The 23,638-nt window shown below is 45.9% G+C and overlaps 1 protein-coding gene across 1 annotated transcript in view; it reads right to left on the bottom strand.

Annotated features, from left to right (window-relative positions):
• Positions 1 to 23,638, bottom strand: part of ADAMTS9 (ADAM metallopeptidase with thrombospondin type 1 motif 9) — a 1,221,593-nt gene that overhangs the window by 673,080 nt on the left and 524,875 nt on the right. The window contains exons 23-24 of the mRNA XM_069643707.1: positions 12,872 to 12,991; positions 12,508 to 12,597 (exon numbers count right to left, since the gene is read on the bottom strand). Coding sequence (XP_069499808.1) covers positions 12,508 to 12,597; positions 12,872 to 12,991 — 210 coding nt within the window. The remainder of the gene's footprint in view (positions 1 to 12,507; positions 12,598 to 12,871; positions 12,992 to 23,638) is intronic.

The following is a 23,638-nucleotide window of genomic DNA, read 5'->3' as shown; positions in this document are numbered from 1 at the left end:
GGCTGAGGTGGCTATAGCCCTGAGTCTTTTGGTTGTAGCCCCGGATAGAAGCTCAGGGGTTACAACCAAAAAGGCTAGCTAGCACCCAGTCCCGAAGGTCCCAAAAGTAGCATAGCCCTGGATCTTTTCCAGACCTAGCAACATCCCTGGACCTAATCATCCATATCTACTGAGTCCTTGTATCCCTGATTTGAGTCTATGTCATCTGTGTCGTCTGTTTAATCATGATATATCTAGTCTGAACAAGGGTCAACTTTTATGTCCAGCTGGGTATCTGACCTTGCTCTCTTTTTCAATGGCTCCTCCTGTGAAATATGTGAGGATATTCCCTTTGATTTAATGTTGTTCCAGGAATGTGACCATTCTGGACATGGTTTCCCTAAAGTCTTTAATTGGCCACTCCTATTGGCATTGAGGAGTGTCCCCTGTATTGGTTGATATTTAAGATATAGCAGGTGTCTCGGCTTTGAAAATCTTGATACCTGTATCACCCTCATCCTCCCACTCCCCTTTGGAGTACGGAGTCAGAGATATGTAAAAGGGCCTTCAGCTGCACTGCTGCATTGAGGGTTTTACCCCCTGCATGAAACCCTCATAACCACTATTGAAGGTAGAGTCATGGGTGAAGTGGAAGATGACGTGGTTTTGAAAATCCAAAATCCAAATGTCATTGCTTTTGTGTTGACTGTGTGTCCTGGTTGTTTTTACCAGTGTTGCAGCCTACCACACTGGATGCCTGGGAAGCGGTTATGTCTTTTTGGTTGTGGGTCGATCCCAGCCTCTATGTGCCTTTGTCTTGACTTCTGTTGTGTTGGTGCTTTTGTTTTTTTATTTTTGCAGCCTCACAATCGTCAGAGGACTTTTCCATTACAGGTTTATCAACAACACATCAGAGCTAGGGATCACCTTAAAGAGCTGGCCAGCTAGCCCCTCTTTACTAGGATGTTGGAAGTCTAATCCAACCTCAGCATCTGAATCACTGACCCAGAGTTCTGGTATGCGGACATCAGAATTTTCCTGTACCTATTCTGCCTGTATGGTGTATACTGCCCAGTGCTTCTGACGGCACTCCCAGAGTGTTTTCAGTTTGCATTTTTAGCACACCCAGCAGCAATCTGTGTGGTCCTGGGGTGGCAGCTATTGCACACTTTCTGTGTACTCCAACAGGGCTATTTGGAATAAAACTGCAGGCAGGAGTTTTTTCCATGTGGTCCTCATGGATTAGACACAGCCTTAATGTAGCGAGGGGAAGGACGAATAGGAATTCTCTAAACATTAGGAAATATATAAATTGTTCCCCGACTGTATGCCTTTTAGTGTACGCAATAGGTACTTCTCAATGTCGATTGACGAATACTCTGCAAAATGGCGATCTTGCATAGAATGCATTGAAAGTAGTCTCCACTGCGAAGTGGCTACCAACTGATAGTGGAAAAAACGGTTAGATGACATTGACGCATCAAGGATCATGTGTTCTTGCACACTTAGGAAAGAGGTACTGTGATAGGTATGTCCATGACAATGCTGTTTTTCTAACTTGAAAACAATTGTAATACTCTGAGCCTACCACTAGATGGCAGACTATTCAAAGCATGTGAATCTAAGAAGATTCACAAGCCCCAGAAATATATATAGTTCAAACACATTGCACATATTCCCTATTTCTTCCCCCGTTAAGCAGCTGAGTGAATCATAGAACTGAAATTGGATGAGCTCCTGCAAAAATGTGAAAGGCATGATAGGCTGAGTTTTTTAATAATTAAATTATGCAGGCAATTCAGTTTCTAAAAGTGAGATCTGCTAATCAGATGCCACTTTCATAATGCTCCATGCCAAAAAGGATAGTGCACCCGTGCACCTTAGCTGTGACATCCACAGCAGCTGCCCTGTAGTAGCAGGGGAGGTTCACAGTTCACATGCGCATTCCTTAACATAACTACTGGAACCAAATGTTCCAAAAGACAGATGTATTTTTTAACTGTATCCCCCTTTGGTTCAAAATATCATAATTGTGTGTCCCAGGAGCCTAGTGGCAGTAGATAAAAATGAAATATAAGCCATTAGGATTTTGCAAATATAAAGAAACAAACAAATGAACACTGATCATTAATGACAGGGTCTAGTGTGTATTAAGCCGTTTGGTTTAGCTATACCCACAGAAACCATGTGGGTACTGCGGTGAATCCAATGGAGTCATCACAGATTCCCTGGTGGGAACCTCCTCCCATGTGGCCAGGGGATGGAAGCCACTACCTGATCCTGACTTTGGGGGAGGTTACATGAGGGAGGATCACATGGGAGGAGACAACTACTGGGGAGATGTTATGAATTCATTGGAGGAGTCACAGTGTTCCCCCCTTTCCCATGAGAAAGACCCCCAGAACTGCAAGACCCTAATAGCCTATGGTCAGATAACGATCCCCTCCCTGTAGAGGATGTCAAGAAACATTTCCTTTACATAATTCTAGTCAGGCCCCATGATCCCTAATCCTGGTGTGCCTCTTTGTGAAATATGTGAGAAAAAACATCCAGAAGCTAAAATCCCAAATAAAGTTATGGACTTCAGATCCCATAACCACTCACGAATGAGATGAGGAGGAGGAGGACTAAAGACAGACACAAGTGATCACAGTTGAAGGATGTTTATTAAACTGTACATGAAGGTTGGAGAAAACGCCTAATCTAAACCTAAATCTAAGATGGGAGCAAGCTCCGACCATCAAATAATAATAAGGCAGTCCTAGTGTCATCTTGTCAAAATAAAAGGGCCTATACTAAGTGTTAGGAAAGATTTCGTAATTGTAGGTAATTTTCCTTCCATGTGGCAACCCCTAAACTTTTTGCTGTTGTTTTTCACCTTGTTCTTGACTTTGCCAGAGAAGTGCAGCCTTCGGCCGCACTCCTCTGGGCTTTCGCTCCTTTCTTACGGGGAAACTGACATGCCCTTAAGACAGTCAGTACCGGGGAACGCTGTTTCCCGTAGTTTCTTTTATCATGTTGCGGCTTTCCTGCAACATGACACAAGAGGGCACTGTAAGCTAAGTTACAGCTCTCTTGGGTCTCTAGCCTTCTGCAGGCCCTAGATACTCGTTTAGGATTGTATCTGATCGGTGCAAGTGAGTCAGGGACGGGAATGGTGGCAGCGATCGTTTCTTGTGTTTTGAGCTCCTTTTGGCGTTCTAAGCGCGTTTCTCGCGCTTAACCCAAAATGGTGGCCTGGCTCCCAAAATGGCCAGACCACAAGGCTCCTTTGTCCTGTCCGCTGACCGTCTTGCTCCCTTCACCTTCCCCAGGTCGAGCCGACCCGGGGCCTTCCTTATTTGGGCATGTACTTTCCCGCGAAACACGGATGCTTTCGCGGGCTTCTACATGTCTTGTGTGTGCCTCCAGGATGTGGGCTGGCATGTCTGGTCCCAATACACAACCTGGGTGCCAGAGAGTCTAGGGTGGTGTGAATGCCTGGGACCACCGTGGTCCATGATTGGTCCACGAATGGTGTGAGTGTTGATGAGCGGATCTCCCATTGGGTCCCCTCCGTTTTGGCGCGAAGGGAACCGTGGATATGAGGGGGCTGGAAACACCACTACCAGGTCGATCTCCTGAGTTCTCACGAACGAAGGAATACAGGAGCCAAGTATCCTGCAACCAAGAGGCTGGACTGAGGAATCGCTGGTGACCCGCTGAAGGACTTCTCCTCTGCACTGCTGTCGCCTTGTGAAACCCTTTTCACCTTCGATCGAACCAGAAGGCCTGTACTGGTACTTCGTCCCTTGGAATAGCGGGAACAGCTATTCTCGGCATCTTCACCATCTCCTGCCAGTAAGCCTTCAGAAGCGTCTCTGGGCCATCCAGCTGACTGACCAGTTTACACGGGAGTCTTGCTCTGTAACCGCCGCCAGGTTGTGTAGTATTTCGAGCCCTTGTCACGCTCACACGCTTCGTACACTTGGCATTCCCAAGTCTGAAGTGAGTAGTGTACATTTGGCTCAGATACACACGGCCGCTCCGTTGCCCTGCTGTGGTAACAAACTGTGCGGGTTTCTTCGATTGGGACGTCTTTTTACTCAACACGACGATGAGGCGTTCCCTGCTCTTCTGAACCTGCCAGCTACTGAAACGGACGCGGAGAAGCCTGGGTCTGCTTGCATCGGGGACCGGTGAGTAGCATAGCTAGGATCTGGTCGCCCTCCTGCAGGAGCCCATTGCTTTTCCCCGCTGTGTCAAACAGCACCCTTTTCCGTACTCGCGCTCTGCTTCTGCCCACTGTGGAGGCTGCGCTTGAGTCGCGGAACTTGTTCTTCTTCTTTTGTGCTCTAAACTGATCTGCCTGATTTCCCTCGAAGAGCTTCTCCTTTTGCCCGTTGGCACCAGCGCGTGCAGGTACTTTTGAGCACAAGGCTCCACTCTTTGCAGGGCTCGGACTTCCATCTAGTTAGGTGCCTCTGAAGGCAAACTGGGTCTAAGCGTTATTTCGCACCACCTGTCTTCCTTCCCTTTTAGGTGGACTACCCATTTCGTGCATCTAACGCTTGAGACTGTCGTATTTGTATATATATTGTGTTGATATGGTATGTGTTGGTTTACTATCGTTATATTGTGATTTTCTCGCTACGGTCATTGTTTTAAAGGCCTTGAAATAAATGTGTATATATTTTTTAATATAAGAACTGTTTGGAGTAGTTTGTAAGTGTTCTTGCTTTGTGTGCTCATTGCGGGCTTTCAGTCACCCTCACCCCTCTTGAGACCTAGTCTTGACCGCCGCGATCGCTACCTTGATTGGTCTGGCTCGTCCAGAGGTTACCCTGTTCCAAGTAATTAGGTTGGCCTTCTGAACTTCTGCGCCACCAGGACAGAGTTCAGAAATCCGTCTTAACACTAAGAAAAACCTATAGACAATTCTTACACTAATTCAAACAAAGAGTGTGGGATAGGGTTCACAGGAAAGAAAGAAGTGTTCACCAATAAAATGTCAGGATGCGGTAGTCGCGGTCTCCCTTCCCTACGTTTTGAGCACAGGACTAGGTGGGAATTCTGAGCACAGCACATGCTTGAGCTTCCCCAGCATGAGCTAACTGTTCCACTCTCAGTTATCAGAGTCTTCGGTGATTAAGTTTCTTTTCTACAAAAAGTCTCCTGCCTCCAAGGATCTGATGTTTTCCAAAATAATAAGCAAAATGTCCTTTCTGCTTGCACGTAGGGTGATGCCTTTTCATCCTTGGATCCCACTCTTCTGGGCGCAGATGCCTAGAAGGTTATTAGCAATATCAGCCCTTCAGTGGTCAAGCTTCTCATTTCCAATGGTCTGATAGGCTCCAAAATAATAAACAAAAGGTGACCAAAAGTTCCAAAGTTCTTCTCAGATTGTCTCTGCTAGTATTTGGGTGATAGCTCTTCACCACTGGGTTCCCCCTCTTCCGGATTCAGACCCTTCTCGATTGTTAGCCTTCCTCCGCCGGGTTCATTATGGCTTTCAACAGAATCTTCTCTGTGCCAATAACAAATCTTAATGTCTTTTTAAACAGTTCAATGTGGACAACCCTCTGCTGGGTTCAATGTTGTGAACACATTATTAACAGGATTTCAGACTTCGCCCCCTTTTATCGGCATCCCTCGGTCAGGTTCACTCTTGCCAACTTTACGATGTGGGATTTGCTTCCCTTAGCTTCACCACCATCTGTCGGTCAAAGGCTTTTGTCAGCAGAGGAGAGACCCGTGCACCGCTGACATCTACTGCAACAGACGCTGGTTATGGTTTATATTGACTCTTTCGAATGCCATATTTTCGAAATGCCATTTTGTCAGCACAAAAATGGCGGAACATTCTTTTTAGAATTTTTTTTTTTACATTTTATTTTTGAAATGGGGGGGTTTCCCCACCAACCCCCATTTTTTTCATTGACACTTTTTCTACTTACGAAACAAAAAAAACATATAAAATAAAAAATAATACATTAGAAAAAATGGTATTTAAAAATATGTTTTCGAAAATATAACCAGATACCGCTGGTTATTGTTTACAGTCTTACTTTTCCTTCGGGCTGTGGTCGGAAAGGGCAAGGTCAATTCTCTCCTTGGCACCCCCTCAATTCACGCTGCCTTTCTCCTCCTCTTGAACTGCCGTGTTGAGTTAGCTCTCTCCAGGGCTGGACTGGGAACTAAAAGAGGCCCTGGAAATAAAGTTCAAAGTGGCCCCATATGAGACATTTTCAGCAAGCCCAATGCTTTTCCTATGCGAAAATTTGGAAATACTACACAAAAGAGGCCCAGGGTGCAGAGGCCCACCGGGAAATCTCCAGAGTGCCCTATAGGCCAGTCCACCCCTGGCTCTCTCGCCGTGCGGTCTGTGTTAGGGAGAATTCCCAGAAATGTGTTAATTCCCTTCTTCCTTAGAGAGCCCCAGCTCTTTTTGCTGGACTTTTTTTTTATCCCACATTTAATTTTAATGTGATTTATTCTTTGTGTTTCATTTGACTTTGGAGTCTGACAAACTCCATAGGCATCATCTTTACATTGTGTCACACAGCACCTTCAGTGCAGTGACACAGGTACGTCTCTTAGATTTCCCAAATGTTAAAGAACCTTCTCTTGGTGAAACTACTGTTTCCAAGAGCAGTGAAGTGAAATTGACTTTGTCTAGTTTCTCATGTAACATTTTTATGTTACCCTTCCTACAATTAAAGGCTTGTGGCAGTGGTTTACCTTTTACTACCATTGTGTGTTTTTACCGCAGGCTGCGTTCGCAGTCACAGTAAGGCACCCATGGGTGCCCATTTCGTCAAATTGGCTTCAGTCTTCTTTCTTCGCCATTTCTTGTCGGCAAGGTCCTTCTTGAGATTTACACTGCGCACCAAACCAGGTTTGGTCCCTTTGTTAATTTTATCTTTGGCGGGATTCACGAGTAAAGCCCACCTCTGGCTCCAGTATGTCTGGCAGGGGCAGGAAGTGAGGGAGGTGCCCGAAACTCCCTGTGCTTAGTCCCCTTGGTTACAGGAATGTACCCAAAGGTGATTGCCTGGCTATCTGTCCAGCAAGGACTGCCACCCTGCTGTGTGATTGAGAGCTAGGCTGGAATGAATGGGAGAAACCTGCATAAAAGGCAAGGCTTTTTGACTTAGAAGGCAGAGTCAACCACTGGTCAAAGGAATCTGAAGAAGAACTTGGAGGAGACGCCAGCTGCAACTCCTGGATTGTTGGATTGCCTGGTGAACCCCTGCTGCTGTGCTGAAGCTCTGAATTTGCCTCGAATAGAGAAGCCCTGCAAGGACGACTTCTCTCTTTGGGTTGGTGAGACCAATCAACTCCAAAGTAAGCCCGTCTGGACATCCTCTCGAAGCTAGTTGTATTTCCACTGCAGTTGCTGCTGGAACTGAAGAGCCCGGAAGAGGAACACCAGATTATGTGCGTTGCTTTTAAGTCAAACCCGAGTGCTAGGAAGATCCTCCGATCCTCCGGGCTTCCCTGATGCAGGACTGACCAAGCCTGATCCACCTCAACAGAGTGCTGGACCCCAGGAGCAAGGAAAGTCTGAAGTGGTATCCGAGAAACGAACGCAGTGTTGCTATTTGCTGTCAGGCGCAAGGAGCTGAAACACACTGAAGGACCGCTGAAGCAGGAGTCCCCAAACATCCTCCCTCTTGTCCCCATGACTGAGGCTCAGGAACAACAGGATCTGCAGAGCTGTACATGAACAGAAGCCAGCTGGAACCATTTATTCTAACCATAAGTACTGTCAAGTCTAAGAAAACTTACCTCTTGTTGTGTAGCCTTACTTTCTCTTGGTTGAGACCTGTCTTGGTTACCTTGCAGAGTTGATAAAGCTTTGCCCCTCAGAAGCCTCTCAGCTTGTGGCCTTTCAAGTGTTCTATTTTCTACAAACATTTCTACAAACATTGTGCAAGCATTTTTACCTACCTGCTAAAGAAGATCTTCAGCTCCCCTTGACATTGTGCAATTACCATTGGCTGGCCTGGCTCCCTGAGTGACTCTTCTTACCTTTGACTTTGTGATTTGACCTTTCCCCCAAAAAGTACTTTCTATAAGTACTTACCAGTTTATGAATTATTTGTTAACCTTTATTTTATTCCTCTATTCTCTTTTTCACCAAACTCCGTATTGCTCTAAATGTACCAGTGATAAATCAATGCCCACAGTGTCTTAGCTATTTAAATCACCTGAGGGTGTAGGAAGTGTCTGTGTGCCATCCCCAATAGGTATAATCTGATTTAGAGAAACTAAGAGTGTGTTTTGAGATATACTTAAGTGTTACATGTTTTGCTCCCTTTCTGAAGAAGGCTTATATAACTGACTGTGAAATAAATTAATAATTGTTTTATCAAGAAACCTTGAGTATAAGTGTTTATTTGGATAACTTTGTGGTGGAACTCTGTCACAACATTACTGCTCACATTGACCCCTCTTGAGATAAGCCTGGCTGCTCAACCACACTGCCAACCTGTGTAGTTCAGACTTATACCAAAGGTTGGGTCCCTATTGCCAGGAGGTCAAGGTTATTGTAGTGCACCTAAAGGGTACTGCATACAATCTTGCCTAACAGTCTGTCCTGCTCGTATTGTTCTCGTGCTCCACCTTTTATCCCTGTGGGGAAGGGAAAGGGCCGTCAGGTGTGTGCGACACTGGTTAACTGCCTGACTCTGCCTGACCCTGGTGTTGGGTCATGTCAGGTAGACCGCTTTGGTGTTTGTCCGTCGTCTTTCGTGGTGTGTGAAAGTGTTCGTGCAGGAAGGTGGGGCGTGGGGGTGAAGAGTGTTAGAGTGTCCTATGGAGTAGGATGGGGAAAAGGTGTTATAAGAAGGGAGATACCCCGTCTCACCCGTCCGTGTCCCGCTTCCAATCCCTGACGTGGCAGTGGTTGAATATTTCCTACCATTGTGCTTTTCTACTGCAGGCTGAACCCTCAGCTGCAGTACAGCACCCATGGGTGTCCATTTTGTCAAAATGGCCCCGGTCTTCTTTTTTCACCATTTTCTGTTTGCGAGGTCTTTCTTGGCTTTTACTCTGTGTGGTGAGACAGATTTGAGCCCTTTGTGGGTTTTTCCTTTGGTGGGCTTCAGCCCTGAAGCCCGCCCCTGGCTGCAGCATGTCTGGAAGGGCAGGAAGTGAGGGGGGTTACCGAAACTCCCCTGTTCTCTGTCTCTCAAAGTACCTGAACAAAACCAGTCCTGATTGGCTGGCTGACTGTCCTGAAGGGACAGCCACCTTGCTGTGTGATTGACAGCCTAGGCTGTGCATGAATGGGAAAACTTGCTTAAAAGGTGAGGGTTTTGGGACTAGAGGCAGAGTCCTGCACTCTGGTGAGGGGACTCAAGCTCTGGTTATCCTGCTTCTAGAGCTGCTTCTAGAGACTCCTGGAGCTTCTGGCTAGATTGCAGATGTTGCACTCGACTACAGATTTCCCGACCCTTGGCACTCGGTTCCTGCAGCAGCAAAGAAGTACAGCCAGTCGTGGAAGATGGTCCAGAGGAGTTTGTCTCAGGGTTAGTTGGTCCCACTAACCCAAGGGAAGACATTGTCCCTTCCGGAACCTCTCTTGTCGATCAGAAAAAGGAGTTTCAGCACAGCAGTAGGGATTCACCGGGCAAGTCAAAGGTCCAGGAGGATGCAGCAAGCTTCATTCACGGTTTCTTCATCTGGTGTTCTTCCCAGTGGTCAACTCTGCCTCTAGTCCCAAAACTCTCGCCTTTTTAGCAGGTTTCTCTCATTCATGCACAGCCTAGGCTGTCGTAAATCACAAAGTAGGATGGCTGTACTGACAGAACAGCCAGCCAGTCAATCATGCATTCAGGCACTCCTACAGACAAAGGACAGGGGAGTTTCGGGAACCGCCCTCACTTCCTGCCCTTCCAGGCAAACTGGAGCCAGAGGCAGGTTTCAGGACTGAAGCCCGCCAAAGGCGAAATGAACCAATGGCTCAAACCTGTCTTGGCACAAAGAGCAAAACCCAAGAAAGACCCCACAAACAGAAAATGGCAGAAAAAAGAAGACCGGGCCATTTTGTCAAAATGGTCACCCGTGGGTTCTATACTGCAGCTGAGGATTCAGCCTGAGGTAGAAAAGCACAATGGTAGGAGAATTAAACCTCTGCCACCAGCCAGTTAAAGTAGTGAGGGTGATATAAAAAATGTTACATGAGTAGGCAGGTAACCCCCCAGCACTCCACATGAGATGGTGTGTGCTGGACCTTCAAAGAGAAAAGGGTAAGTAAAGTCAATTTCACCTTACTATTCTTGGGAACAGTAGGTCACACAAGAAAAGTTATTTAAACCTTATGAGAAATGACAAGGATTTCTCTGTGACACTGCACTGTAGGTGCTGTGCGTCACCATACAAAAAGTAGATGCCTATGGAGTTTGTCAAACTCCAAAAACAGTGTAAACACATAAACCAAATCAGGTCAAAAGACATGAGAGAGTGAAAAGAAGGAAAGTCCAGCAAAAAAGAGCTGGGGGTCTCTAAGGTTGAAGGGAACTAGCACAGAAATGAGAATTCTCCCTAACAGGTTCAGTTGCAGGAAAGTAAGAGTTCCAGAGGTTATTTTCTTCAACAAGTACGTTTTAGCTGTAGAGTAAGTTAAAAGTGTTCTGGGACTTCACAGAAGGCTCTCTAAAAGCGTTCCAGCATTGGGCCCTGGTGAATGGTATGGGCAAACACCCAACCACATGAATCACCCACTCAGCCTCACAGGATCCACACAAGACTTCAGGTAATTTTTACCCAAGCCAACACAGTACCTCAGCAGAAAAGAAGAGCTTCTGGGTGGATGCCTTCAGGATGCAGAAGCACAGGACCCGGTGCTTGGGTTCTTGGTCTGGAGAATGAAGAAATAGACACTGAAGGAAAAGTGGCAGCATTCATTGATGGGGGAGCCTTCCGACAGGATTTTTTGGAGCTTCTCACGGCTCTGTGGATTTGGCACCCTATTACAGGTACCTGATGAAGAACAAATATCTCTGGTCGGATCCGCTTCACTCCCTCGGTCCTGCACTCTTGTGAGGGGCCTTCAAGGATTCAATTTGTGTCTCTGGATGTCCAGCAGGATCCACCAAAGTTTCAGCAGGATTTGGACATTGGGAAGCCCTGCACTGCATTCTGGCTCGAGGTCGCTAGGTATTAGCGTTTTGCAGCCTAGCAAGGTCACATCATGTCGTGGGATGGCTTGTTTAGCAGGTCTTCTTCAAACTAGTGGATCCCACCAACATCTGGGTATGAAATGTCACATTTAGGACCCCCTAGACCGCTTGGAAGGGTCACATCTGGCTCCGGTTACACAGCAGTCTCTCCAGTCGCTGGAAATCGTTAAAGTCGTCTTTTCTTCATATTCCTCTTTAGATTTGGTTCCATTGGTCGACTTGTCAGAAGCTTCCAGGATCTGAGTATTTATCAGGAACTACAGCACAACTTCTGCAAAGACTTGCTGCAGTTTACAGAAAGGAGCGGTCTGGCTGTCCAATCAGTACAGCCAGATCCCCATTACTGGTTCCTTATAGGCAAGGAGAAAGACAAAGTCCTGCAGAGTTTTGGACTCCACCCTCGCTTCCTGCCTTCTCAGAAACTCTAGAGCCTCGGCAGGGAATATAAAGGATTCCTGCCGAAGACAAAGCTTCAACCAAGGTTGTTCCCACCTAGAACAGCAGAAGAAGACCTCAGAAACAAGAAAGAAATGAGAAATGGCGAAAAAGAAGGAGCCCACCATTCTAGCTGAATGGTGGTCCTCCTGTGCACTACCACAGCTGATTTGACAGCCTGCGAGTAATAATAACTAAAAGTCATGAATGTTGTTTCACTGCCACCAGCCATTCAAGGTAATTCTAAAGGAAATATTACCAGGTAAGTGAGAAAAGGGATACAGTGTATCTCCACAGCACCCCACATATGGTGGGGTTTGCTGTCTCACTACATAAAATATGAAGTGGGTGGAAATCCCACTTTACTTCTTGGAAACAGTAGTTCACCCAAGTACATTAAAAAGAAATTACAATGGGAAGCCCAAAAGGGGCAACCCAGCCTAAGCCCAAAAGTTATATGGAACTATAAATCCAAACACACCCTATGGAGAGACATAAAAAGGTCACCCATAAAAAGGGTAAAAGGATAGGTGAGAGGGTGAAAAAGATTCTCCTTCACCTAGGGACAAGGAAAAGTAATGACCAAGTGCAAACAAAATGTTCCAGGGTTAACACAGGCCAGGAAGATGTATAACTAATATGAACATCTTACCTAACAACCCATAGACTCAACTAAGTTACTTTTAATGTACACCTCTAATGTATTAATAGATTTCAATCTACATTTATTATTGTAGGCTCATCTTCCGCTTGAACCCTGATTTGGACATCATGTTATACAGATGAACTGACGTCTTTAATTCAGCGTCAAAACGGAGGAAATTCATTACTACACACAGTCAATGAAGGAGAAAGTTATAGTGGCTTTAAGATAAAAAGCAAATTTACAGTCATTCAAAGAAAACACACATGCCAAAACACTTACAGGCGTCCAGGACCCGAATCTCCATTGTGTCTTACTGTGGGCCAGTCTTTTTGTCTCTGGAACACCTAGACATGGTGATATTTCACAGTCCTGTCAGAGAATTTGGGTTACATTAATTACAAAAAATTGTTTTTCTTAAAAAAAACTTCATTTTACACATGTCACTGTAATCATTTTTTTAAGAGACATAATTAAACCATACCATATAGAATTTGTCAATTTGACCCACCATGCAGATTTACATATTCTGCTTTAAAAAGAGACACATATACATTTCTATCAAATAAGTTAAGTTTCGAAGGTCATTTCACTGTTCCTGTCAAGGTAAATGTGCAGTGGGTGCACATGAAAAAGTCAAACTCACCTGCGTATCTGTGGGTCTTGTGGCAGCGTTGCATTCATTGTCATCTTCTACTGTCCTGTAGGCGCCTGCCACGCATTTGACGGCTCGCATTTTGTACCCCTTCCCACATGATGCAGTGCACTGAAAAGAACAAAAGAAATAACACCCATTTAGCTAAAGTCGTATTTTAAGTCTGGAGTACTCACAACATTGTATCAAAAGTGGGCCATGTCATAAAGCAGTTCCGTGTGGTGCATGAAATGTTTGCAACTTTATTAATTTTGCTTTAATTGGCACGACCGTGTAAAGAAGAAATTTGGGAATACTGTACACTGCACATAAAAGTAATGTGCAGATTCCCCGCAATTAAATACAAATGCAAAAAGATATATATTTTTTTTAAATAAAGAAAACTGCACTAATTGCAGGGTTAATTCTGTGAAATTTCAATTAATATGCATTTTGTCGAATACGTTAACTGTCCCCGTGTTCACATGAATTGTCACACGACTTACAGTAACAGTGCCCTGAATTCCTCTAGCTGGGAGCACTTTCATATTTCTGTATGCATTGCTTAATGGAATCCTAAATTACAGATTGCTAAAATTGCCTAACACTCAACTGCACTCTGGGGGTATTTCAAATAGCAAAGAATATTTCCGAGGTTCAAAGAATAATGAAAATATTACTTGGTGAGTAAATATCATCACGCACTTTGACAACTGAAAGCATCGGACCTCGCCAACTCGCAGCCAATCAGGAGCAGCTTCCCACTGATTAGCAACATCATTTTGAAGACATTAGACATTAGCCGGTCAATCCCTGAGCAGAGGCACCGCCACAGCGGCCTGTTCCGGGATAATGAATATGGATTTTATCCCAAAAGCAGCACAGAAGGTTTGACAAAATGACTCCTGGAGTAGTAGGATCAATAGTGGTGCAAACGCCTACTAAGCCCATCACTACAAATGGCCCAGCAGTGATCCCAATAATAAAGATGAAACAAGCACAGCCCAAAAGGTACACCTCCTTCCCCTTGTGTGATTGTGCGAGCTGAGGGCAGGATATAGCTTCTGGAGGGGTGTGAGGTGATAGCAGTAGCAACCAAAACAACTTAAGTACAATAGTCCAAAATAAGAAAATGTCCAATCAAGGTTCTATGAAAATATTGAAACAATAACTATAACTAACTAAAATCACACCCTTGAAAAGAAACACAGACAATGCAATCTGTTGTAGACTAGCACTGTAGGTAAATGAGCAGGGATGTTCAGGCACTCAGTTTGCATAATGTCAGTGTTCACGAAAATGTCTTGTGAGAAATAAACAGAGGGGGGGCGGGTCTTAAAGCCACTATGGTCCCAAAAAGTAGTACAGGGCCTCTTTACAGCATCTTATGTATTTCTTTGTGAAGCAACAGCATTGATGCAGGTTTTTCGGTGTCAAACTAGGAGTCTGGACATTGTTCAGCTCTGTACTGGGTTCGAGTAATGGAGTGGTAGAGACAGGGCCCAATGATGATGTGCTGTTTGGTAGCAGCATCAGACTGCAGATTGAAGACGCTGGGAATGGCAAGCATTCACATGTCAACGGGAGATGTAAGACGCAGTTAGTATGGGGACCTAGAAGCGACACTAACCTTCTGCAGCAAGTGGGCTCAGCTGGTTCAAAACAGCGTCAGGGCACTATAGCGGCATCATCTTGGAGCTTGAAGAAGCTGGTGTCCTGGTGGCAGTGTTGAGTTTGCAGCGTTAGATGACTCAGTGGGTCTCAAATGGAGAGGTGGTGGATCTACAGAGTCGGAGAACTCTGCGATGTGGAGGCGTTTGGGTATGGAGGCCAAAGATGATTTGAGTGATTCTCGTGCAGTAGTTTGCATGGTGTTGAAGGTACTCAAACCAGAATCAATGCGGTTCGGACATACAGGGTGAACCGGAGGTCACTTCCTTAGCTCTGCCGTTGCTGGAGAGTCCCAATCAAGAGGCTCCAGGACAAGGTAAGTCCTTCGGTTCATTCGCACTCCAGAGAGCTTATCTGGAACCTACAAGAAATCCTACATCTCCAGTGAACAGGGCTATTGTTCCAGCAGTTGAAGCCTTGGTCTATAGCAGTCCAACCCCACTGTTCCCAGCAGATGATTACGGGGAACGGCTTTACTTTTCCTATGGTGCCTTCTGTCCTCACCTCTATAGCATGGACTGCACTCCCAACAGAGATCCAAAAGTGTCTTCCTCCTGCTGGTGTCCAAAGATGAATCAACGAATGACGGGGTGTTCATCTCCTTTTAAAGGTACATTTCTACAGAGGATTGATGCAAAGTAAGCCTTCCCATAGGGGTCCAATCTCCATTGTTGTAACAAGTGCCCTTTGTCTGATGACATCACACCCAGAATGTGTTTCTTGCAGGAAATGGCCAGGACAAGAAAAGGAAAGGAAGGGAACCCTAATAGAAGGCAAGATGGCAGGATCCTTCTTGAGGCCTTCATTCCCTTACTTGCTTTTCTAACCCTGCCCCGTTCCTACGTATTCTGGCTCCACAGGTATTGCAATGATCCGCATCCTGAAGTAAGACTGGCTTTGTAATGTCAGTGCTGCCTCTGTAGCACTGTTCCCCAGAGATGTCTGTGGGAAGTTTCTATACCCTGCATTAAGGTTTCCCTCTTCTTACTAGGGAATCAAAGGAGACAGCATCCTGGCTATTATTCCACAAGGCAGCTGTTGAGAAATTCAGCCTTCACAACAAAACGCATCAGCCCTATCAAATATGAGACCTGCCCACAGAACTGACTCATGTGATATCGGATTGCCATGGCTTATAATTGTGTGCTTTTATCAGTCACCAGACATGGATTTTATTTAGAGATTTACGTGAAACCAGACTGATTAAGGCAGACAATTATTATGATTTAGATCACAGGTTCCTTAGTTAAATTGTTTCCTCTGCCTGCAGTGACTGTGTCACAGCAGCTGTTAGGGATGCACATGTGCCCTTTGAACGTGCACTGTGGCACAGCCGAGCTACTGCTCTCATTTCAGTATACTGGTTACAGCAAGGCACTTGTGTGCAATATAATGTTGGCATTGAAGCATTTTGAAAAGGGGATTAGTAGACCTCCCTTTCAGAGCAGAATTACCTGCATGATTTCATATGAATAGAAATAAAAACAAAAGCTAGGGCTTTCACATCCTCGCAGATGGCAATCCGTCACAGAAACAGCTACTATCCAGCTGACTGACAATGCTCTCCAAATCATGAAGAAAGGAGACTGCTGCCTCCTGTTTCTTCTGGAACTTTCCTCCACCTTCCGTACAGTCAACTATCACACTCTGACCAGTCCCCTTCTGCAAAGAATGTGCTACACAATCACAGTCCTCAATTTGTTCTCCTCCTAACTATCAGGCATTCAGATGGGCACTAGTAAATCCAAATGCAGACTAGTTTCTTCTGGAGTTCCTTAGGGCTCAGTACTCTTCCACTGATTTTCAACCAGTACATGGAACCAGTAGGTTCACTCTTCAATGATTTAAACATCTCTCCATATTAATATGTGTGCTATAACTATCTTTGTGATGCTTGTGAATCTGCTTAGAATCACATGATGTACATATAATCTGACATATAGTGGTAATTGCAGAGTATTGCATCTTTTTTTCCAAGATCGAAAACGGACATCAACATAAGCATGACTCTAACACTAGCCATAACGTGACATGTAGTGTACCCAAAATCCTTCACAGTTCGAGGTCCTCACAGATTGTTTTTTCTGCCTTTCTGGTCAGTCGCTTTATGCGGAGCTTGTAGAACGAGATTATTATTGCTGTTTCCTGCGTCTTTGGCGCACCCATCGGTGGACATTCGACAACCCTCTACGACGGCTGATCTTGTTTGCCGATCTGCAACTGTTGCTGCTTCTGGCGCCTCGATTACTTTTCTGTTGACACTTCTCTCTGAGAATGCCTCTTACTTTCTACCCCTCCTGTTCTGTTACGCTCACCTGGCTCCCACAGGGGCGTCGGTCGGACCCAGACAGCTGCGGTCTCCACCCACGTGATGCGTAGTGCAGCGATGACTTACTGGATCTGCCCTCCTAATCTTGTCTGCTTACCCCGTAGAAATATTCTCCTGCAAGTGGAGGGATGGATTTAGCCACTTGTGGATTCAAGTGATGGCACCCCCACAGTCCTCCCCAACTAACCACCTCCGAAATGCCCTCACAGCAATCTCACCTTATATTCTTGAAAGATGAGCTCCCTGCACTTGAATGTATGCATACTCAGAAATCCATAAAATATCTTTCCAATTACTTTCGGTCTGGTGTAGCATGCAGCGTAGGTACTGTTCAAGGGTCTGGTTGGTCCTCGCCGTCTGACCATCGGTCTGGGGATGGTGACTGGTTGATAACCTCACGTCGATTTGCGCCAGTTGACAACATTTCTTCCAAAAATGTGAAATGAATTGACTACCTCGGTCAGAGACCAATACGGAAGGAAATCCATGTATTCGAACAATGTTTTCAAGGAACTCCTTGGCTAGAATTGAAGCAGAAGGTAATTCCTTTAGAGGAATAAAGTGGGCCATCTTGGAAAAAAGATCCACAATAACTAGAATGGTGTTAAATCCATTACATGGAGGTAGATCTGTAATAAAGTCTAACGATAAGGGGTGCCATGGTGTAGGTGGAATATCCAAAGGTTGTAACAGGCCAGCTGGTTTTTTCTTCTGACTTTTGTTTTGGGCGCAAATGCCACAAGACATTACAAATGACTTTACGTCTTTCACCAAGTGGGCCACCAGAATTGTCTCTTAATTTTAGCTTCAGTTATGCGATACCTGGGTTTCCTTCCATCAGGGTGTCATGATAATTGGAGATGAGTAGTTCTTGTAGTTCCTTGTGTGGTAGAAATAGTCGCCCTTGATAATAAGGTAGGTCATTGATGACTGAGTAGTCCGGGCCTTTCTTCACCCAGTCCTGCAGGGCTGTTGGATCGAAGAGTTGTTGGAACTTTACTTGAATATCCTCTAGTGTCTGTAGAGTGGTTATGCCAAGAATTTTTTGTTCTGAAATTATAGGCACCGGTTCCGGGTTCACATATGCTTCTCCCATCCCTATTCGAGATAAGGCATCTGCCTTGCCATTTTTACAACCTGGTCGATAAGTGATCACGAAATAGAACTCGGCAAAGAACAATGCCCATCGAAGTTGACGCGACGATTGGGCCTTGGCTGTTTTTAAATACTGCAAGTAGTTCCGGTGATCGGTGATTACTGTAATGGTATGCCTGGCAACGAGAAGATAATGCCGCTAAGCCTTGAAGGCGGATTTGATGGCTAATAATTCTTTATCGGTAACCGCATAGTTTATCTCGGGTGCCGAGAACTTTCTGGACCAAAATGCTACTGGTTGAAGTTGACCGGTTTCAGGATCCTTCTGGGACAGGACAGCTCCCATGGCTAAACTGGATGCATCAGTTTCAACTATGTCTGGAAGTTCGGGGCATGGATGCTTTAAGAGAGGTGCAGAGGTGAATTTCGCTTTCAGCTCTTGGAAGGCCTTTTCAGCTTATTCGGTCCACAAGAAGTGTTTGTTTTTCGCAAAAGTGCTGTGATAGGGTGTACAACATGTGAGAAATCCGGAATGAATCTGCGGTAGAAATTAGCAAATCCGAGCATGCTTTGTACCCCTTTAACTGAACTGGGTGATGGCCACTTGAGGATTTGGAGTCAGGATAAATCCAAGGAATTCAACTTCCGTAGCATGAAAAACGCATTTTTCCAATTTTGCATATAACTTGTGCTGGCGTAGTTTCTCAAGGTCTGCACGAACGTGCTTCACATGGTCTGATTCTGAAGAGGAGTACACTAGAATATCGTCTATGTATACAACAACACAGACGTCAATGAGTTCACGAAGGACATCGTTCATAAAATACTGGAAGGCTGCTGGTGCATTGCACAACCCGAAGGGCATCACCTGGTATTCGAATAACCCGTACTTAGTGTGAAAAGCAGTCTTCCATTCGTCGCCTTTCTTTATACGTACCAGATGATATGCCCCCCAGTGATCTAATTTAGTGTAGATGCAAGCGTCCTTTACTTGGTCTAGTAATTCGGGGATCAGAGGCAATGGTATCGGTTCTTAACCGTGATCTGATTTAATGCGCGGTAGTCTATGCACGTTCTGAGGTCACCTTCCTTTTTAGGCACGAAGAACAAAGCTGAAGATGCAGGGGACTTGGATGGACGAATGAAGTCATAGCCAGGTATTGGTCCAAGTATTGTCGTAGGTGAAGGTTTTCGGGTTCCGTAAGGCCGTAGATCCTACTACATGGAGGTTGTGCACCGGGTATGAGATCGATTTGACAATCGTATGATCTGTGAGGTGGTAGGGTCTTTGCCTGTTCCTTTTGGAAAACATCCTGGAATTCTTGATATTCCTGAGGTAACTGTACGACTGGAGTAGCGACTGTGGCCAGTCCTTGGTTCAAGGTTTTTTTTGGGTAACAAGTATGTGCACAATCCGGGAAGGTTATTCTCTTCTCTCGCCAATCAATACAAGGATTATGTGTTTCTAACCCAGGTATACCCAGTATTATTTGGAACTGCGGGAGTCTTTGATTAAATCAAACACAATAGTCTCTCGATGCCCATCCTGACCCAATAGTGTCATCTCTGCGGTGGAATGAGTTACAGGCCCAGAGGCAATTTCAGTTCCATCGACTGTGGTGATGACATCCGAAGTGGTCTTTTTGCAGAGAGATAGATTCATCCTAGAAGCCAAATCGTGGTCCACATAGTTTCCAATGGCCCCACTATCAATGTATGCGCTCACTGCATGCATACGCAATGGCTGCCTTGGATCTATAAGGACCATTGGTATGATGAAGTGCGAGGTCTGAGTATCCTTCTTCAAGCTCGGCAAGCGTACCTCTACGCTTGTCGGGCGTTGTCGTTTCCCGAATCAGGCTCTGCTTGATTTTTATTAGCAACTCCGACTACTTTTTTAGATGTTTTTATAGGGCAATCCCGTAGAAAATGTCCTGAGGCCCCACAGTACAGACACAATTCCATTTGCCGTCTTCTTTCTCTTTCCTTTTGAGTTAAGGGTCCCTTGACCCCCCCCCCCGATCTGCATCTGTTCTGATACATCTGTTCCTTTGAGGGTAACATTGGGTTTAACCAATACCCGATTCTCGAACTTAGCTCGATCAGCCTTTCTATTCTGAAGTCGGTGGTCTAACTGGACCACTAAGTCTATATATTCGGCACAATACTGAGGTGGGTTCACAACTTGGGCCAAAACGTCTTTGAGTTCACCCCAAAGTCCACGATGAAATAATGTAATTCGTTTTACCTCTGGCCATCCGGTTTCCACCACTAACCTATTGAAAGTGGCGATATAGGTTAGTAGATCCTGGTTACCTTGTCGTAATGATAAAAGTTCGTTATCCAGGGCCTGTCCCTGTGCATGTCTGGCAAATAGTCTTTCCATGCTCAATTGAAAACCTTGAAAATCCCGAAGAAGAGGGTCATCCTGGTTAACTAATGGAATTGACCAATCCACTGCGCTGCCACTAAGATATGATAGTACAAAGGCTACTTTGGTTTGGTCGTTCGGAAAAGCTCCAGGTCTGCATAAAAAGTGCAAGCGGCATTGGTTCATAAATACGGCAAACTTTTTTGGGTCCCCAGCAAAACGTTCGGGTGGAGCTAAAGGAATGCACCCTGGTAGAACCACTTGCACAGGATTGCTCGATGAAACAGGAGTTGGATTCCCCCCGAGTCCAGGTAATGGTGTTTGCCCAGCTTGGTTTTGCAGTAATTGTCTAGCAAGATCATCAGTGCGCTCCTTTGACACAATCAGTTCTCTCCTGAGGGCATTAGTCTCTTGGCGCATGGAGTGCACCTCTGCCCTAAGTTCCCCTAACAATAGGGCTAGTTGGTCGGTCGCTGAAGTTTCCATAACGCCTGGGTGGGGATTTGTAGATAGGCTTCGCGTTCTGTTACGCTCACCTGGCTCCCACAAGGGCGTCGGTCGGACCCGGACAGCTGCGGTCTCCACCCACGTGATGCGTAGTGCAGCGATGACTGACTGGATCTGCCCTCCTACTCTTGTCTGCTTAACCCGTAGAAATATTCTCCTGTAAGTGGAGAGATGGATTTAGCCACTTGTGGATTCAAGTGATGGCACCCCCACAGTCCTCCCCAACTAACCACCTCCGAAATGCCCTCACAGCAATCTCACCTTATATTCTTGAAAGATGAGCTCTCCATCCTGCGTGGATTTGCAGGGGCACGTCGATTCCAGTTACTTCACTGGTTTGAAGGCTCGGGAGAGTTCCGGAGAGTATTGACTCTGAGGTTCCTGGTGAGGAACAGTAAGTGTTAAATTCATAGAGTTCAATATGTCCGATGTGCACTCTTGTTCCCCCCTTCCTTTCTTGTTTTGCAGCTGGCTCGTGAGAAGATGCTCTTGTGGCAGCTGGTGGCGCTCAGGTAAGAGTCTGTATTACCCGGCGCTGTCCGGTAAATGTTGCACGAGGAAAACGAGAGTTACAAAAGGATGCCTCCGGTGGTAAATCAGGTAAGTCTATGGTGGTAAGAATTATATTTGTTGGTTCCCTCGGCTCACCTTGTGGTTTTCTTTTGTCTCCAGGTGCCGAAGTTCGGCGAAGAAATGATGGAGGCAGCGCCGACCCGAAGGATGCTGTGAAGACTGGTGAGTATGGCGCGGCGCTGCAGCTGGAGGTGCGGCGCGTGCAGAAATTATGTTCTTTACAGGTCCAGAGACAAGATGGATCCAGAATCAGGTGTGGAATAGAAATAAGTTTGTTTTCTAACCTTGTCCCTTTCTTTCCTCTTTGTTTTAGGAGCTCCGGATTCGAGGCGGGCGTGGCAGAAGACTGGATGCAGGCTGCAGGCACGGTGAGTGTTACGCTGCTGGATGCAGAATGACGCGAAGCGTGTGTTGCTGGTCGGGTGTGGTTTAAATAGCCTCAAAAGTAGTCCCAGGTAAGAAGTCCCTAGAACCACACCCGAGTAAAAAATAGTCCCTGTAGAAAAATAGTCCCTTTCAGGCTTCATGTTGGATTGGAGTCATTTGCAGCATGGTCTGCCTGAGGTAAGTAATGACTATGAGCCTGGCGCCTTAGGCGCCAGGACTGATTCCTACTATGAGCCTGGCGCCTAAGGACTGAACCCAGATAGCCCCTAGCCGGGGCTGCTGAGGTTTCACTAAGTGTCTAGATGCCTGCTCCCGTGGCTGATAGGCTTGGTCCGGATGCCTGGGGGTAGGCATCATGACATGTTCTTCCTTTTCTCGTCTGGCTGCTTTTCCACACTATTATGGAGTGAACTCCTTTAAAATGTTGCCCTTCATGTAACGGCAAAGTCCTGTGGAAGGAAACTCACAAGGAGTGTAATCAGTGCCTCCCTCGTGACCATGATAAATGGCGTTGCAAGGCATGTAAGCTCTTTTGGCCTAAGACCCTTAAGGACAGGCCTATCAAGCAGTGGGCAGCCTATGCCATTCAGGCCGAGATTCACTCTCCCGCTGTAAATGTGCCTCTGATGAGGAGTCCATAAGCAGCCGCGACTACGTTTCAGAATCCCAAGGTGTAACCGTGGAGTCTCCCGACTCCCCGTACCCAGCTCTTCTAAGAATGCTGTTTAGTGCGATGGGGAAAACACACCAAGGTCACAAAGGCACACATCCTATTAATAAGGCTAAGTAGACAACCCCTCAGTCTCTTTTGACGGATTTGTCAAAGAAGCCATCGGTACTCCTCAAAGGTTTCGGCGAGGCCTACTCAACCTTGTGGTTGAGGGCCCACTGCACCACTGCCATCACGGCAGGCACAATGTCCAAAGGCTTCGGCTTCACAAGACATCACCCCAAAAAGTTCAGCGCATGTTTTTGGAGGCGTCAAAAGACATACTGAAAACATGTTTCCCTTGCTAAAACTCTCCCTAAACTTTGGGAGAAGCTTTCCCAGGCCCCAGGCACATGCTCATGGCTCTGGCTATAAGAAGGGCTACCCTTTGCCTGTAGGATATTCTCTGGCCTCTCAACCTCTGTCACAGGCCCTGCAACAGGACCCTGTCCCCTCTGATTCACCTTTCCCCCTTCCTGAAGACTCCTCATCCTTTGGATGGACAAGAGAGAGATTTTAGGCTTGCATGACCAAAATTTCAGAATGACGTTTACTGTCAAATTTGATGACATCCTTAAGGGACAATGTCCCATCGAGGACGTCCTAGGCCCTTAAAACCCCCAAGGCACCACTCTCCTGGGGCTCTTTTTTCTTCTCCTCCCAGACAGCTTTTGACTGATCTTCTTGAGGATATTATTCAGGATAATCTATAGGACCCGGATGATGTCTATTATGTACCGAATATGGATGATGTCTCCCAGGAAGCAGTTTCTATGATCCAGATGCCTGGACCCCGCTGATGACCAGGGGATTTGGCCTACTACCCCTGCCCATGAGGCTGAACCGGACAATATATTCTTGGATGCTCCTCCTGTCTCTCCACCCCGGGAGGCTTCACCAATAGATGAACAAATGCTGTTCAACACCTGCCTCCGGAAGTCTGCAGACCACTTTAAAATTGTGACACAGGGGATAAGTGCCCAACTTGGATTTTGTTGAGGATATCCTCAAGGAGAATGTCCCCTTCAGCCAGGTCATACCGTTTTTGAATGCTGCTCCATCCTTGTTCACACCCGCCCTTACTAGGGCTGTCAACCCGAAAACGATTTTGCAACGTGCCTTCTGACCCACTATACA

This window comes from Ambystoma mexicanum, chromosome 2p, assembly GCF_040938575.1.
Source record: "Ambystoma mexicanum isolate Mex_15411 chromosome 2p, UKY_AmexF1_1, whole genome shotgun sequence".
NCBI lineage: Eukaryota > Metazoa > Chordata > Amphibia > Caudata > Ambystomatidae > Ambystoma > Ambystoma mexicanum.
The sequence above is the reverse complement of the archived record's forward strand: the minus strand, read 5'-3'. Positions and strand labels throughout refer to the sequence as shown.